Source organism: Antennarius striatus, chromosome 1 (genome assembly GCF_040054535.1).
Source record: "Antennarius striatus isolate MH-2024 chromosome 1, ASM4005453v1, whole genome shotgun sequence".
NCBI lineage: Eukaryota > Metazoa > Chordata > Actinopteri > Lophiiformes > Antennariidae > Antennarius > Antennarius striatus.
This window is the reverse complement of record NC_090776.1, coordinates 22,517,436-22,536,654: the sequence shown is the minus strand read 5'-3', so window position 1 is coordinate 22,536,654 and position 19,219 is coordinate 22,517,436. Positions and strand designations below refer to the sequence as shown.

The following is a 19,219-nucleotide window of genomic DNA, read 5'->3' as shown; positions in this document are numbered from 1 at the left end:
AAAAAAGGAAAGAAAAAGTTAGGAACTACTCATAAAAACTGACTGTAACTTCCAATGAATTATATATGTACTGTGTGTGTGTGTGTGTGTGTGTGTGTGTGTGTGTGTGTGTGTGTGTGTGTGTGTATTGACAAAGGCTTTGAAAGCTAACGCCTTGTTGCTTTATTGTGTCTTAATTTTCTAGTTGTGTTGTTTCTATTCTTACCATCGCAGTCGCTTTGAGCTGATTTAAATACAATGCAATAAAATGCTTGTGTGATTAATCACTACTTCTTGCCGTGAGAGATGTTATTGATCATTTCTATTTTCTCTCAGGTGCATGCTGAAGAAATTTCTGGCAACAACGGCTATGTGGAGCTCTCTTTCTGTGCCAAGAAGCTTGACGATAAGGTGAGGAGATCATAAAGGTTTGAATGACACGCCGACAGGCTTCACAGTTTATTAGAAATGGCTTTGGTTGCACTGGGCTGGGAAAGAAGTAGTATTAATGTGTGATGACATAACAGGAGGAACACATCACTGACCATGAACTCATGTATATATGTGGGATTATTTGTCAGAAAATGAATTTCAAGTCACAGAAGGGGAAACTCCATGATACCTATATGTGATGCCATATATCTATAGTGACTTGCTGTCATAATATGAAAGCACATTCATGATGTTAGTTATTATGTACCATTTGTGTGACCATATGGAATCATATGTGGAGTAACATCACATGTGCTCAGAATATCATATGTAAATGTGTGTTATGAGTTGTCTGGTTTCACTTAAAGACATTTTAATTGATATCATGAACCGTAACTCCTCCTGTTCTCACATTTCACACAGACAAAGTCTGCAGAAAGCAAACTTCAGTCATGAACAGTGTGAAGTTTATATTCATGTTTGACCATCTAAAATCACTTAAGAGTAACTCTTAGAAGCTCACACGGGCTGCCCTCGACTTCCACTGGTTTTAGGAGACAAATGTGAATTTTCTACAGTATATTCATCTATTTCCTAAATTGGAATTTACTATATACATCTATATACAGCCTTACATGCTGTTTACTGACATTGCTGGTAGAATCCATTCAATAATGAATTCTGAAAGGATGGATTGAAGATTTTCTTTCATCTTCTTTATTAACATCATAAGTCTTTTTTTTTTTCAACTTTTCTATTATGAATAAACTACCTGATGAACTTTGATGAAACTTAGAGAGGAACTGGTTATGTGCCAAGAAAGGAACTGTAATGATTAATTTTTCACTTCCTTTAATATCAATTTTATTTATTTATTTTAATTATAAGAGAATGTTTGGCCTTGGTGGAGTTCAGCATACGTTAAACATGCTCTGTGGCATTGTTGCATTAAAGGAACATCACAAAGAAACACCAGTAGTAACCTTTGATGCTGAGTAGTTATTTCAGTTATGTCTATCAATATTCTCACCAGGATCTTTAATTAAAATATCAGACACGTAAACAAATATTCTGTTTATTAGTCATATTGTGGTTTTCAACAGGTCAGATGACGTAACTTCAGCTTCCTCTCACATTCTGAATCTGTCAGTGTTCATGTACAGTATCATCTAATTATGATTTCTAACATCCCAAGAAATGTTATGTCATCAGCAGTGAGATATATTATAGACATTTTCTTAACAGTTCAGTTTAGCCGCTACAGACCACTCAGGTTTAACAATTTATCCATCACAGACAACAGACAATAACCGAGGCAGCAAACTGTTTCTCATAGCTGTGATTAATGTCTCTATCACCTCGCAACCTGCTGGGAATATTATGAATAACCAAGAAGCACAGTATTGTAGATGATGATTAAGAGGATTAATGATCATACATTATAGCTTATGGTAATAAGTAATGATTACCATAACTGCTTACGATTGACTTTTCACATGCACACCAAATTAGTCATGCTGATGATGTCACCGGTGAGGGATTGCCAAGACAAACAGAGGATGTTCCAGCTCCTTTTCCTCTTGTCCGCTGGGAGATGAATCTGGTTAATGTGGCAGGAAATGCAGAATTAACTGTGTCATTCAGTCTGAACAAAACCCTGCCACCCACCACCCAACCGCTGCAGCCCCCCAAACACACACACACACACACACACACACACACACACACACACACACACACACACACACACACACACACACACACACACACACACACACACACACACACACACACACACACACACACACACACACACACACACACACACGGAACAGGGATTTTTTTTTTCTCCATGAAGAATCAATTGACCTAAATAATCAGTATAACCACACAAGATGCTAACTATTTCACATGCTTTTAATTTAGCAGCCTTGACTGTGTCTGTGTACGTCAACTGTGCTAATGATGCAAATGGACAGAGTGAAGCTCACTAGTCTGGCGAATTAACTCCAATGTGTTGTGCCTATAAAAACCCATTGCTCAGATATTTAAGATCCATTTTGGATACGGTCCAAGTAATGGGTGCTGAACAAGCTGAAGGAGCCACTGAAGATATTTCTGAACTGCAAGGATGCATGGGAAAAAATAGCAGGCCTATCAGGTTATTGACTGAAGAACAAGGTCTGTGACTAAGGGAACAAATTGCTATTTAATTCATGTAAATCTTATGTGTACGCTTTATTTACAGTGTATTTCATGTGTTGTTGTTTTTTGTCCCTGTTAAATTAATTTTAAACAGACTTTCTTGATATGTTGTGTAGGAAAAAAATTAATCAAATTTTTCTTTTACCTAATAAATAATTTTAGCAGATGATATCTTTTTCCCAACAAAAAACAAATGCTTTAGGTTGCTCTAAAAATATAATAGATAATTTTGACATTTGATTTGATGCTATTTCTTCTGCAGGATCTCTTCAGCAAGTCAGACCCATTTCTGGAGATCTATCGGATCAATGATGATGGAAGTGAACAACTTGTGCACAGAACTGAGGTAAATTTCTGATATTGCCTCCCCATTTGCATCGACATGTGTTACCTCCACTTTATGCAATTGCTTTTTCTCTCATAGGTGATTAAAAATAACTTGAATCCTGTGTGGGAGCCCTTCAAAGTCTCTCTAATTTCCCTGTGCAGCTGTGATGAGGAGCGGAAGCTAAAGGTAATAGATTTTATTAAGTTCACAAAGGGAATAGGTTACAGAGACATTTGAGTCATAAACCAATGAATGTACAGTATAAATGCTGTTTGTTTTTACAGCGGAACTACATGAGATAAAGTAGTAAACACCAATGTGTGTGTGCTTTACAGTGCCTAGTGTGGGATTATGACTCCAGGGGGAAGCATGACTTCATCGGCGAGTTCTACGCTACGTTTGGGGAAATGCAGAAAATTTCCAGTGGAAATCAGGTCAGTGAACAGAGATACTAGGCAGAGCAGTGGAGACACAGCCAAGAAACAGTTTCATCCATTTCCAATGTGCTTCGGATTTTATTTGACTGAAATCCATCCATAGATGAGACAAATGTTATGGTACTTATATATTTGCAAGATGCCCCTAAATGATATTCCTGTTTGGTCTGTCTTGCTGTACATGGTATAAGGTGTCGTGGGATTGTGTGAATCCCAAATATAAACAGAAGAAGAGAAACTACAAGAATTCAGGAGTCGTCATCCTCAGTGACCTGAAGGTAGGAAGCTGCCACAGAGTCATGGCTGTGAACTTTTAATGAAGTTAACAGATTTTTTTTTTTCATTCTGTAAAACAACATTACTTAGTCAGGAAATGAAGCCTTCTTTTTTTTTTTTTTTACAATCTTTTTTTTCTATGAAACCATGCAATGATTAATGTTTGTTTTGCATGTCTGCATTTTACATAGAATCGTTGCACAAAAAATTTTCTCCCACAATTTGTCATAATTTTTTTTTTTTTTACTTTTTGAAGTAAACAAATATGTGGAGTTGATTCTGCTTTAACATCCCGTCCAAAACATCCTTTACTCAAGTGTTATGTTTTTTTTTTTTCAGCTCCACAGAATCTACTCCTTCTTAGATTACATCATGGGAGGATGCCAGATTCACTTTACGGTAATTAGATCAGTCTGTGTTTATTCATGCCTTGTTGTCGTCGAACTTCAAACCGCACTGGCCCTTGTTTTAGGAATCACTAAGTACTGTCTGCAAGTTTCCCATCGGTCCTTTAGAATGCATTTTAATAATTCTGAAATATTACACATTCTACATTTAGCCTCACTACATGTTGCAAAAATAGCTATTTTTTTTAGATGGACAATAGAAAGCATTTGTTCAATTTCTGGTTGATTAACAACATTTCAGTATTTTTATTCACTTTTTTCAAACAAAAGATCAGTTTATCAGGAAGGATGATAACCACAATAAAGAGTAATTGGCTGCTTTGATAGTCATACATGAGAAATAACCATTGAAAATATATACCGTATAATGAAATAAATAATATACACTTTTATTTGTTTTTATTTTTGATGATTTCATTGCTCCACTTTAATTAATACTGATATCACTGGAGTGATATCAGTATTTTTATTTGGGATCATAATAATTCCTCTGTCAGTGACAGTGTTTATAGCTCTTCTTTTTGTTTATACAGCTCTTGTTGGTGTTTTTTCCTGTGCACCCAGTTTTTGTTTTTTTTTGTTTTGTAGCATGCTTCACAGAATAAATTCAAATCCTGTTCAACTCTTGCCCTTTGGTCTGCTCTCATAGTTCTACTGCTTTTTCTACAGCTGGATTACTGAAGCGGTGAATATTAATAATGAGGACCGCTGTGGTAGAGGCAGTAACTCCTTGTTGAAGCAGTTGGAGCTGCAGCTGCTTGAATCTCTGTGGGTGTTAAATGTGAAAGTGCCTACCTCTGATCAGATAATTTATACTGCCATATGTTATATTGTAGGCTTCATATGGAAAGTGCAGCCAAATAAATGTCTGCATAAAGACAAATCAGGAACAGAAATTAACAAGAAAGTTAAAATAATTGATTCCATAATATTGTTCATGTTGCATAGTTACTGTTCTTCCTACCAGGTTGCCATCGACTTCACAGCCTCCAATGGAGATCCCAGGAACAGCTGTTCGCTGCACTACATCAACCCCTACCAGCCCAACGAGTACCTGAAGGCTCTGATAGCAGTGGGGGAGATCTGTCAAGACTATGATAGGTTTGTCAATGCTTTGTTTCTCAGCATAGGCTCTTTGATGCCTCTAGGGATTGCCAGTCTCTCCTGTGGAGAGACAGAGTTGCAGGGCGCTCACTGCATGCCACTTTGGTGGTTTCTTGCACCCTGGAATGAGCCACTCCAAGTGAAATGCAGCAACAAGATTGCAACGGAAATCATTGAGCACTGAACGACACAGATGACCCTGCAGATTATTACATATTCGCTCACCTGCTTGTTAGAGGGCTGATAGAACTGTTGAATGCCAACTCCACCATCCCCAATTCATTTTCCACTGACATGTTTTCTCATTTTGAGTGAACTTGAATAGGTGATATATTGCCAGAAAAGCAGCTGCTCAGCACAAACACAACAAGCTGTCAACATCATTTTCAAATTAGTAAATCACTTTAATCCTTGTTAAACCCTGTGTACATCAGAAGCTGTTTGCACCTAGTACATTTGTGAAGTGAATTGGTCTCTACTTGCATGTTTTATGCATGGAGCCAATCTGGGGCTGCAGAAGTCAGTCAAGGACATTGACACGCTAATTTATGCTTCCTCGTTGACTGGTTCTATTTCAAAATATCAATTCATTTTCATCATTTAATGATCTGCCAGAAAAATGATGTTTTGGCCTTTATATCACCAGCAGGCATTTAAATCCTGCGAAGACATCAGAAACGAATTTATTTGCATGCTGGCCTTTTTTTCCTGGTGGATTTCTCAAAGCAGTTTTTACAAGATATTCTGGTATCACAGTGAGGAGAAGACAATACATATACTAAGTTTTCTTTTTTCTCATAACACAGTAGGAATAGGAGCACTAAACATTAAAAGCCTAAGAAATACATGTAGTATTACAGCATATAAATAAAACACGTTTTATATTGTACAAAACATAATACAATTCCGTTTCATCTCATATAGTTTTCATTTTCAACATGAAGTTGAACATTCAGGTGGTCCCATACTTAAAGTACAAGCATTTGTGCAACAACTGTACAACCATAGAATACTGTGTTGGGTCAGAGTACAGTAAGGTTAGGAGTCACTGTGAAGTCAAAACACAGACACACATCAGTGCATCTGTGCTAAGAAAATGGTTTGGTGCATTCTTGACCTTGCTGGGTGTGTGTGTTTTCTCCTTTAGAGCAACGGTGTAGTCCTCAGTACCTGTCACTGCTACTACTACTACTACTACTACTGCTGCTACTGCTACTACTACCGCTTCTACTACTGCTACTGACAGTACTACTACCTCTTCCACTACTGCTACTGATAATACTACTACTGCTACTACTACTGCTACTGCTACTAGTGCTGCTACTACAACTGCTACTACTACTACTACTACTACTACTACTACTACTACTGGTACTGCTGCTACTGCTACTGCTACTACTAATACCACAGTACTGCTACTACTACTACTGCTACTGCTACTGCTTCTTCTTTTACTGCTACTGCTACTGGTTCTACTACTACTACTGCTTCTGCAACTGCTTCCGCTTCTTCTTCTGCTTCACTGAACTACGGTCAAGCAGAGAAAGGGGGCTAACCAAACAAAGGCAAACACTCAAAAAAGAAGTGTTGGGTGGAGAATTAACAGCATGGCTTGGAAAGTGATGTGAGCCTGTTTAAGGAAGGAACTGAATACAGTTCAGTAAAGATTAGTCGAAGTAAAACAGAATATTTGTGCATAAATTAGAGGATTGGAGAAGGAAGAGTGAGGCTATAGGGATAAGAAATATCAAAAGGACTTTAAATACTTTGGGTCAGTAGACCAGAGTAACAGTGAGTATGATGAGGAGGTGAAGAAACAGATTCAAGCAGGGTGGAATGGGTGGAGGAAAGTGTCCGGTGTCTTAAGTAACAAGAGTCTCTGTTAGAATTAAGGGAAAAGTTTATAAGTCAGTGGTGAGGACAGCCATGATGTACAGATTACAGACAGTGTTGCTGAAAAGAAGACAGGAAGCCGAGCTGGAAGTGGAGGAAGTGAAGATGTTGAAGTTCTCTCTAGGAGGGACCAGGTTGGATGAGTTCAGAGGAACGGCTGAGGTGAGATGTTTTGCAGACAAAGTCAGAGAGAGCAGACTTCAATGGTTTGGACACGTCCAGCGGAGAGATGGTGAGTATAAAGGTAAGGGTTGAGGATGGAGCTACCAGGCAAGAGGGCAAGAGGGAGACCAAAGAGAAGGTGGATGGATGTAGTGATGGAAGACATGAGGGCAGATGGTGTTGGAGAGGAGGATGCAGAAGTTAGGCTGATAAACCAAATGATTATTTATTATTTTTTTGGCAGGCTTGTAAGTACTTTGTTCTCATTGGGAAATAATTAAAAGTATGCCTTGCTCCAGAGAAACCTCATCTCATCTATTTTAGACCAACATCTATGTGTATTAACACCCCTGATTAATGAAGGTCATCCTATGGATTGTCAGGGGGAAACTTACTGGATCATAATGGCATTCCAATAGAGAGCACTGGAGATACTGAAGACCTACCTCATCAAAATTATCTGCTCATAGCATTATCATTTGTTGTGTTTACACATCTGCTGCATGAACATAATGGCATCGTAGATAATAAGTGGCCGCATGTGTAGGCAACTATTCTCTCTGCTATTGAGGTGTGAAATGTGACCAAGCAAACCTTTTAGCCTTTAGTGAAAATCAGTAATGTAGATTTTTAGGGTCCTTGTAGAGGAGTACATTATGGAGCTGGAGTGATTAGCTTTGTCTGTGTGGGAAGAGACTCGTTTACCTTGCTGAGAGGGCTGTTATAGCAGCCACATTACCCCGTGGCTCCTCACACGTGCAGACAAAAAGTGGGACATCACGGGACCACTTTACACTTTATAGCAGAACGGATTCAATAGGTTATCGGTTGTCTTCTCTGTCCTCTTGTCCTCTACTTAACGAAAACTGTTGATGCCAATAAAAAAGCAAAAACCACAATTTGTTTGTTCCCATCAATTTGCATCCCAGCTATCAACATGCTGTAATGTGTTTCAAAGGGTCTGGGAGTATTTTGAACAAAATTGATTGAGAAGCCCAACTGAACATGTGCTCTAATGGTGAGCTTAGAACTTACCGTTCAACAGCAGAGTTTAAGCACACAGCATGTTAGCAGGGTCATATGGATAGTATGCACAAAAAACACTGCACTCATTTACATATTTGTCTCTCTTGAGGATGTAATGATTGTGACTCACTATGGTAATCAGGAGGACCCATATGCCTTATTGATCAGTGATGGCTTTCCCACGAGCTCAAAGTCTAGATTCTAGCTTGTGCAGCGTTCCACTTACAATACAGTAACTGATACTGTAAGGTAATGTTTCTCAATTGTTTTCTGTTAAGCCCCCCCATAAGATAAGAAAGCATTCTGCGTCCCTCACCCTCCGCCACGCATGCCCTCTGGTGTTTCTGTGCATTTGTGTGTGTGTGTGTGTGTGTGTGTGTGTGTGTGTGTGTATGTATGTGTGTGTGCTAAGTAAAAAAAAAAATCCTAGACCACAGCAGAGGAGTAAATACTCCCAGAGCACGCTCTATTAATTACAGTTAATAGCACATTACATGTAGATGGGAAAACTCCACTGCCACCTACTGTAGAGGATGTGTAATTACGTATATTCTGATATGTCAATGAAAAAGAAGACGAGACAATTTTTTAATTTTATATATATATATCTATAGATACACACGCACGCACGCACGCACGCACGCACGCACGCACGCACACACACACACACACACACACACACACACACACACACACACACACACACACTGTGGCCTGAGATCACCTTTAAAAGAGGATTTGACCCAGGTAATTTAGAAATCATCTCTTTGGCAAATTTTAGAGTTAATGAAGCTCCCCATAGCTCTGAAAAGCTGCCTCAAAGCCATAGTAGTTCAGCGAGGGGACAAATAGCTCTCCAATCAACACTTGTCAGAGCACCATATACATCAACTCTAAAATTACGACTGCGAACTTTGCTGTGCACAGTTTGAAGCCCCCACACCATGTCCAGAGCAGATTAATTAAATACATGGTTTAAAATGTCTCTCCAAATCTGCTGTGCTGCAGTCCTGATATGAGAATGAACCAGACATGTTCTGCATTTGGCATACATTTAGTGGTGGAAGTGTGCTGCATGTATGGTGTACAGAACTCTAACAATTTGTTTTGACTCATAAAATTAGGGTTTTATGGGTCAAAACCCTAATAATGAAGTGTTTTTCATTATTGGATCACACCATACAACATATGGTGGTGCAGTGTGTAGCGCTTTTGCAAGAAGGTTACAGGTTCAATTCCTTCTGATGCCTAAAGTTTCCCATTTTCTGCATGGATGTATGTATGGTATTGAACCATCACATTATTGTTGTCTAGTCTAAGTCCAGTCAGAATTCCCTGTGGTTGCCCCTCGCACAACACTGGTGTTGACACCGGTGAAGGTGTGCACAACAGGTCACATCTTGTTTTTATAAGCATGTTTCTTCTCCCTGTCTAGTGACTTAAACACAGAAATAAAATCCAACTTGTTATTCATACACAGCTGTGCAACCTGACCTTGAGGAGCACATAATCCTGCACAGCAGAAACTCAGAAATTCTGCACAGCAGAATCTCAGAAAAAGGTTCAGCAAAAAATGGAAAAGATAAAGACGCTTAGTAACTCGTAACAGGTGTAAACTGTGGCTGCAGGGACACATTTTAAATTGTAATTTAGTCTTTTAATATTCATGAAATCAAAGCAAGAAATTGAGTCGCCCTCAGAAATGTGAACAGAAAGATAAGCCAACAATATTTTTCAGATAACTATCAAATGCTATTACAGACTAAATAACAGTAACCCAAAGAAATGACATTAATTTTCTCATCATTTCAGTGACAAAAGGTTTTCCGCTTTGGGGTTTGGTGCCAGAATCCCTCCAAATTATGAGGTGAGTATCTGTTTGTGTCACTGCACTGCCTGTTTTTAGTACATGAACAATAATAAGTATAAGTATATAGTTTAGTACAAGTGTATATTATAATTAGAATATAACTATATATTCATGTATTCTTATCAAATCCAACTCACTGATAAGAAAGTTGATTTTGTTATAAATGTTTTGACACGGTTGGCTATTCTGACAACACATTTAAAAGTAATTACTGAGTTTAATTTTATTCATAACCCCATGTCTTTAAATATCAACATGTCTTCAGAAAATATCATGTTCCAATCACATGAAAGCTCTGTGTTGTTGATTTCCAATTTATATAACAATTCATGAGAGCCTTTCTTTGAGTAACCTGCACCAAATTCCTTCAGAGGCTCTGAGCGGAGCCCTGGGGGTGGAAATACACAGCGTTAGTTTGTGCACACATGCACCGAAGCATGACATAAGCTATCAAACCAGAATGACCTCTTATTAATGGAACACACCGCTGTGGTGTGTGGTGATGTGAAAAAACAACAATTACATTTTCAATCCTACAAAGAGTTGTAGCTCAGATGTAATGATGACATGTGACTCCTCCATTTGTGGTTGCCTTTAAGGACTAAAAGAAATCTTACTCCTTGCTGCAGCAGCATTGTTAACAATCAGTAGTAGTAGATAAATGCAAATTACCAACAAAGAGCAGCTAAACAAATGCTGTATCTATGAACTCAGGCTGTGAAAGCTTGACACCTGTCATCACACCAAGCCTTTATCTCCGTCTAGGATGTTGTGCACTCTTGTAGCTTTAATTGTGTCTCATCCATAGTGTGTGTGATTAGAGAATACAAATAAATACCTGACAGTTTGCATCAGATAGTGAGGTTTGTGAGTTAAGGGGAAGCTTCATGTTTATTTCCAATGAATATGAACGACTGTGTTTGGAAATGTGACAAACACAACACCAAACCTGCCAGCTCAGTCTGTGTTGCTTCATGTCGGCCCGTCAAACCTCTCTCACCAACGTAACATGCACATGCATTTTGCATGGCTTGATGCGGAACGTCAAGGTTGTCAGATGTTTTCACTAACCAGCAAATTAATGTCAGTTCTACTCCGACAGTTTTGTCTGACTCAGAGTTAAGACATGTCAAACCCAGATGAGGGTTTTTGTAGTCTGTGAGATTTGCCATTGACTTGGACTATGCTTTTCTTTGTAAATCTAAATGAGAAGGTGGGTGGGTGCTTTCTGGAACCATTCAAATTGATCTTGTTAGCACCACACAACGGTCAGAATTATTTAAACCAAGCTTACAATAATAACTACTTACTGCAGCTGTAAATTAAACCCAGAGTAAATTTGTTTTTCAAATATGAAATGTTGCGTCATTACTTTAAATTGTCATGTTTTGTCCTTGTCAGTGTGTGTGTGTGTGTGTGTGTGTGTGTGTGTGTGTGTGTGCGTGTGTGTGTGTGTGTGTATGTGTGTGTGTGTGTGTGTGTGTGTGTGTGTGTGTGTGTGTGTGTGTATTGTGTATTTTGGAATAATCATTATATTTTATGATGGGATGTATTGTCTGATTATGTTGGATAGAATAAATTTAGCCTGTTATATCAGTGACAGACGAAGTGTAATACTGAATGAACGAATGAATGAATGAACGAATGAATGAATGAACGAATGAATGAATGAATGAATGAATGAATGAGTTACATACTGACATGCTTTAGACAAAACTGACAGGTGGAACCCAAAAGTACAACAGGAGAATAGAATCAAAATCCATGTTTAATTCCAGAATGGCGTTTAAAACACCAGGTAACCAATCCAAACAGGCAAACAAATCCAACAAGTAGCAGGCAAGAGGCAGAATCCAGGGAATGGGCCAAATCAATACTAGATATTCAAGCAGAAAACAGGGATGCTGGATAAACATTAACAATCGGGGTGGAATATGTTGGGTGGAGACTGATAGAGAAACGGGTTGCAGGTGACTGAGGTACCACAGATGAAGGGGATGAACCGATTGAGTTCACGGAGGTGGAGAAGGCTCTGAAATGACAGGAAACAATGCAGCAAAACACTAAAAATGAATAGAATTAAAAATGAAGTGTTGACAGGACATACACTGAATGAACAAATGAATGAATATACAAATGAATGAATGAATTAACCTATTAAATGAACGATGACTGAAAAGTGTAACTAAGGAAACAGACACTTAAAAATGTAACATTCTATTTAAATGTTACCATACAGCTCTATCCCTTAGAAACTTGTATGGTATATGTAACTTATTAACAACAGTAGAAACATTTATAAGAATATATTATATTGTGGAACAATAGTGTTACAATTTTCTACATTACAAACATTTTTGCCTATCTTATATGCAGACCTGAGACTGGTCCCAACCTGGTATCAGAGTTTTTTTCCTATCCATCACCACCTTCCTGCTACTGAATGAGCATTTCTTTGTCTCTTATCTATCAACCCAGGCTGCAAATATAAATGTATTTGCTGTTGCAAATGATATCAATGCAATTTCTAAATGAAAGCGATGCCCTTTAACCTGTGCAAGTGAACCATCCTACACAATCCTGTGCTCAACAACTAGCTAATGCAAGACAGCAATTATGAATGTTATTAGTTAAGCATGTCCATTTCATGCTGTCATATCAGGAGGTCTGCTGTGAAACAAGCCTGATAAACAAGATCCCTCCTCTGGCAGCATCCCAGTGACATTCACTGGGCAGCAGGATTAATTTCTCTGTCATATTTATCTGTACAGTAACTGATTTCAGGGTGTTAATACCATGAAAAACAAAAAATGGCTTTAAAATAACTGGGAAAAAGCAAATATGTTGCCAGCTGGAGACGAGTCAGCTGTCACTGATCTCCCCGACAGTTGGTGCGTCTGGAAAAAAAATGGTTTGTGGTGAGGGGAAATAACACAGGAGGATTTAATTTTTGCCATTCCAACAGCTTTGTGATAAACAAAATCAATCTGACATTTTGATGGCAAGAATATTACATTAATGTTAAAGATATTTATTTATTACATTAAAAGAGGAAGTAATGTTTTTGCCAAGGTTGGTTTGCCTGTTTGTAAGATTTCAAAGGAAAAAAAAAAAAAAGACATTGAAAGATTTTCATGAAACTCGACAGGAAAGGTGTGTATAAGTGTATGTACTATTAAAGTGCTGGAGTGAATCCCAGTAAAGGCATGGATGCAGTAATTTTCTTTCATTCTGTTTAACATTGTGAGTACTGTACAGCTTTTTTCACTCCTTTAATCTATTATGCATAAACGACTGACAGATTTTGATGAAACCTTTGGCTTGGGTATACAGTGAGGAAGAGGCCATTAAAATTTGGAGTGTATCCAGTTAATGGAAAAAGTCTTGCCTTGTCATATAGCATGGGGGACGTGTACCTTGGTTCAGGTGTACCCTCTGTGTGCTGTTTATTATAGTTTATTTGTTTATAATCTTAATAATGTATGACTAATTAAGACATGTGGTCAGTTGTGTTGTTTTAAATATCATTAGGATATCTTCCTTGGTATGATACTTGACTGTAAACACAACAACATTCAACTGTAATTTCCCATTTTCAGTTATCTGAGCTCTTAGGTCTCAGCTATGTGTTATTATTAAAGTGACTTCCTGGCAGGACTGTAGTCACCAGCATCAGAATGAATAACAACATGATGAACATTTCTGGTGCATTTTGGAGGAACAATAAGGATGGCATTGTAAAAAAGCCACATCATTAGCAGCAATAACACTTTTGTCCTCTTTAATCCTCAGGTCTCTCATGATTTTGCCATTAATTTCAACCAAGAAGATGACGAATGTGAAGGTAAGAAAGGACTTTGCGCATCAGACTTCTTTCAAATTATTGTAGAATTTTAAATTGTTAAAAAATCCATGTCACTCTGAAGGGCCCTTGTTATAAATTCCTGGTAAATTAAAAAATAAAGTGAATTAATGGCAGAATATTAAGAGTTTTCTCAACATTCCTAACATATCCCCCAAAAAGAAAGGTTTTTGTGAGCATTTCTGTTTCTGTTTTGCATTGAAGCATGATGTTTGACCAATCAGTTAAACACATTGAGGCCACTGACTGATTCATCTGACTGTACACTTGAGTTTACACGTGCTTGTTCACCTCTAGAGTACATAAATGTGTTTATGTTTCCTTCATTTTGCTCATTGCTTTCCTCAAAAAGAGATCCAAGGTGTGGTCGAGGCGTACCAGGGTTGCCTTCCGAAGATCCAACTGTACGGCCCAACCAACGTATCCCCCATAATTAACAGAATAGCCAAGCAGGCAGCAGGTGACGGCAACATCAAAGATGCTTCTGTGAGTGTCCCTCTGCACTCTTTTAAAGAATGTGATGCTATATCACTGGGTTTATTGGCTTGCATCTTACAATCAATCGAGTTCGCATATCCAATAGGCTCTGGTTCACCCCACTGTTTACAGTAATGATGCCCTACAGGGCAAAAGAAATTGTAATAGTAGAACAAATTAGTATTCATTTGGTGTGGTTTGAAGCCATAAAGCACCACAATGGATGTGCACTTTTGTCTTATTCCAATATTATTGGTTAGATATTACCTCATGAGCTGAAGTTAAAATACAATTTAACAACAGGGGCTTTTCGTGTTATCGTGCTCTTATCTTTTGTTAATACCCCTTAGAGAGTAAAAACACACTTGCAGTTTATCTATTTACTGTCTTAAATTACCCATTGGCTGTGTGGACATTGTATTCTCACACATTACAGTCCTGCAATTGTGCTGAACCCCGGATAATTATTACTCCTCAATATCAGACCTTATTTGATCATTAAGTTACTTGTAATAAACAGCTGTGCTTTCAGGACATTAATAATACACACAAACACACAAACCACTACACATAGGAGCAATCAAAAAAAAAAGAGAAACATTACTGCACATCATATCATATTTATATTCTTGTACTGGAATTATTTTCACACATTCATGTGGGCATTCATACATTATTAATGCACTACTCTATGACTGCTTTCCAAGCCTTGGTTATGTATGAACACAAAGACTTCTTCATAGATCTTCATATGTAGACTGTAATATTATCCACGACAGCATTGGGTGACCTACTTCAAAAGAAATCACACACTGAGAGTCGTCCTCGATTATAACTGCAGGTTGCCATTAATGATGGATTAACATTAACATTGATTGATTCACACTGAAAACTCTTATCTCTTTCCAGCGATACCACATCCTGCTCATTCTCACAGATGGAGTGGTGACGGACATGGCAGACACACGTGAAGCCATTGTACGAGCCTCCTACCAGCCTCTCTCCATTATCATTGTTGGTGTGGGCAATGCAGACTTCACAGACATGCAGATATTGGATGGAGATGATGGAGTGCTTCGCTCACCAAAGGGTGAACCGGTCCTCAGGGACATTGTGCAGTTCGTGCCCTTCAGAGATTTCAAAACGGTCAGTTCTTTCATTCAGTTTTAGCTTCCTATTATTTGGTTTTTGCCTTCATTCCCACTCCTGACGTCTGTGCTGCCTATGGAAATATTTTTTATTCTAAAGAACTAACAGGAGGCTTTTGTTGGCTTTGTCATCTCCCCAAATGGCATCAATGACTGGAGCAATTCAAGATACGATAGCTACAAGAAACCAGCAATATTTTAGATGGCTGTGCAGTTATATGACTTCTTATGCCATGTTTCATTTCCCACAGTGTGTGTTACATTATCTTTTTACTATATAGAGAAAATGTTTTAGGAAACAAAACCTGAGGAGGGGGATGAGGAGCAAAGTATGTTATTGATGTCAATCTTCAACATGCTCTCATTTCACCTTGTGAGATACCAGTCCTGCCAGAGCACTAGACGGCTCCACAAAGCCTCACTAACATGTAGCTAAAATGAAACGGGATGTAGGCTCAGAAATTCAAATGTTAGTTTTATGAGCTGATATTGGACAAACTCCCAGATCTGTTGGCTGAGAATCATGTGTGACCTGCCATTATATCTTGACTTCCACCTTTCATTGGAATTAATGGCTTTGCACACTGGGTCATGTTTGGTCACTATTCTGATAGTCTCATGATTTGGTTTGATTTACGGCAGATAGTAAACTAGAGTTGTGTCTTGATGAGACACAAAGGGAAGTGGCAGAAACTTAGCAGTGGTTGCCCTGGAAATGTGACAATGCTGGTATCTGATGTTACAGTCGTCAACACCAGATCTCAAATTGGCTTGAAATGAGAGAATAGAACTGAGGATGTATGAACAGAACAATACAGCAATATTTAGAGGTAACAATAATAAAAAATATCTGGTGTAAAATAGATATGGTTAACTTCACCAAGACAGAGCATGACCTTCACAGGATTGCTTCTCCATATTGGTATTATTCCTGTTTATACTGCATGTAATACCTATATTTAAGGTCTTTCATCATGAAAACTCAGGCCTGGATCTTAGATCTGTCCATAAGACACAATGAATGACCAAGTATTTCTGTTCCATTGGGCAGATTCTTGAGTGATCCCCCCCAAAAAAAATTAATCCACCTAGTTTCAGGGACATCTATTGGGCGACAGTGTCTGAATTTCTCCATCATCATCACCCCCTCCATACATTGGTGTATGTTGTCGCTACATGTCCAGTACAATCCTACTGACAATTCATCAGTACAATGTGTTACCCAACTAAGAAGCTGATAAACTGCTACATTGAGATGGGTGCTTCACCTCCGTAATAACTGCATTAAAAATGTGTGCAACATAAACGATTGCAAAATGTCCATTGGAAAATATTTTGTATCTCAGATTATATGGTGTGTAACAGTAAGTTGACAACTCCACCTGTTCTCGGTCTGTTGCAGGCCTCACCTGCAGCTCTGGCCAAATGTGTTCTGGCAGAGGTTCCCAAGCAAGTTGTAGAATACTACAGCCATAAGGCCATCTCCCCGATGTGTCCCATGAGGGACTTACTGACACCCATCCTCAGCCCAGTCGCCTCCACCCCAACAGAATAACAACCTGCACCGGTCTCTCGGTCTGAGCTCTGACCACAGCACCGCTCCGGTAATCTTGGAGGGAGGAGGAACGCATGCTTCACCATTATCAACAAGGACTAAAGAGAGAATCTTTCTAAATGTGTTGTAACTCATTCATGTTCAGTCGCCAACTGCCATCACCGTGTTTACACTAGGTCAGTGCTACAGGGATGATTTCTTATTCCTCTGCTGAGTGTGGAATCCACAATTCTCTTGACCATCCAGCTGTTTGAGCATCATGAATGTTGTTTATTATTCTCCAAAAATTTTTGGTATTCAAAACTGTTCTGACCTGATAATTACATGCAATCTTTGGATTCCTCTCTGCCCATTAAATTAAAGCTTTGACATTTTATGTTCAGTATTTTCCAGTATTTCACAACAAAGAAATAGTTTACTCAATTTGAACAATATCTAAACCAATTTTTACAGATAAATCAGGAGACACTGTTGACCTTCACTCACAGACTTAAGTCTTTCTGACTATGGTGTTGACATTACTTTCTTTTAGAGATCAAAATTTAAAATCAACCTACGATAAGTTGACATTGGAATGGACTACTGTAGTTGAAAATCATTAATCCTTAAATTAATCTTTTCAAACACACCAGCATGAAAAAAGATTGACACCAGCCCCATATAGCAAACCCTGAGTGTATTTAGTAGTAAGCAGTGCAATTTGCCAAGTTAGTGTGGTCCATGTAGAACGATTACATCAGAAATACGTCTTAAAGCCAGATCGGCATTGGAAAAATCTGTTATTAATTGTAACCACTTCAAACTGTAAAACCTCAAGTCGCATACTGTAGCATCACCAATGTGTGATGTTTGCTGTATGCTTGTGCTTGCATGCTTTTTCAGCTACAACAGAGAGCGAACAGGTCACAAAGAGAAGGTAAACAGCCGGGTCATCAGCTGACAGGTGGAAATAAGAAATATGTTTAGTTTCCTGTGGAGTAAAAAAAAAATGTGCAAGACCTGCCTTTTCTGAGATTAGTGTTTACAAAACCTGAACATTTTTCTCCAGGAGAAGATGAATCATCACACCTTATATTTGTTTAGTTTCTAAGGTGGCAATGTTATATCCTATGAAGGTCATGCTATGCTTTCTTGTGATGCTGTTTATGCAGATAGCGTTCTTCACCTTTCTGCAGTTTGGCTCAGTATTTTTTTCCTTTTATACCACTTCTTGTATGCAATGTAATTATAAAGGATGCTTCATAATGAATCATTGAGCAAATTATAATTTAGCTAATACAATAAAGATGGTCATAGTCAACAAAGATGGTCACAATGAGTGCCATGAAACAGTCATACCTATCAAACCTGAATGAGCGGCATCAGTTAAATGTACATCAAAATATCGAAAACATGAAGAGGACAATGAATCCTAAACTATACGTTGGTTCAGGTGGTGAACTGGATCTGCGCTGCTGTAAACATGTCATGTCATCCTTCCTTCTGCCTGTCAATGCCTCTGCTACTTTGTATTGCTGCCTGCTCTCTGAGCCTTGAAGCGTTTGTTTTCCGGCTTCAAGATGTTTGCTCATCACTCCTCATCACTCTCTATGTCAACTTATCGATGGCGAGTGATGAGGTCAGAGCCTGGACTCCAACTATGCTCTGCTGCTATAATAAATATTCCAAAATTTTGACTTGCCTGACTGAATTACCAAATTGCCTCAGTGAATATAATAAAACATCTGAACATGAAATAATACAGTATTAATTATGAGTGAGCACTGATCACAGAATAATTGTTTTACTGAATCATTTTCTTTCACTCTTGCCTAATGGAATATATGGTATTTATTTCATTATTCCACCATACAGTACAGCTTTACAGTGTTTATTTTTTCAAGGAAACCTTTATTTTCAGGTACCTGGACGGACTATGCCATATTGTTGATATAGTGCTGGAAAAACAGAATCGTGTTTTGGCCTATTCCCCAAAGGAGTGAGTTGATGTTCCAGAGGTTAGAACATGATCTCTTATCAAAAACAGATCTTCAAAGTGTAAAAAAAACAGGTTGCTGT

General features: G+C 38.3%; 1 protein-coding gene across 1 annotated transcript in view; it reads left to right on the top strand.

Annotated features, from left to right (window-relative positions):
- Positions 1–17,176, top strand: part of LOC137592874 (copine-7-like) — a 34,296-nt gene extending 17,120 nt beyond the window's left edge. The window contains exons 8-19 of the mRNA XM_068311347.1: positions 316–390; positions 2,879–2,962; positions 3,041–3,130; positions 3,280–3,378; positions 3,573–3,659; positions 3,997–4,056; positions 5,032–5,165; positions 10,062–10,116; positions 13,912–13,963; positions 14,334–14,467; positions 15,368–15,604; positions 17,009–17,176. Coding sequence (XP_068167448.1) covers positions 316–390; positions 2,879–2,962; positions 3,041–3,130; positions 3,280–3,378; positions 3,573–3,659; positions 3,997–4,056; positions 5,032–5,165; positions 10,062–10,116; positions 13,912–13,963; positions 14,334–14,467; positions 15,368–15,604; positions 17,009–17,161 — 1,260 coding nt within the window. The 3' untranslated portion in view covers positions 17,162–17,176. The remainder of the gene's footprint in view (positions 1–315; positions 391–2,878; positions 2,963–3,040; positions 3,131–3,279; positions 3,379–3,572; positions 3,660–3,996; positions 4,057–5,031; positions 5,166–10,061; positions 10,117–13,911; positions 13,964–14,333; positions 14,468–15,367; positions 15,605–17,008) is intronic.
- The last annotated feature ends 2,043 nt before the right edge of the window (positions 17,177–19,219 follow it).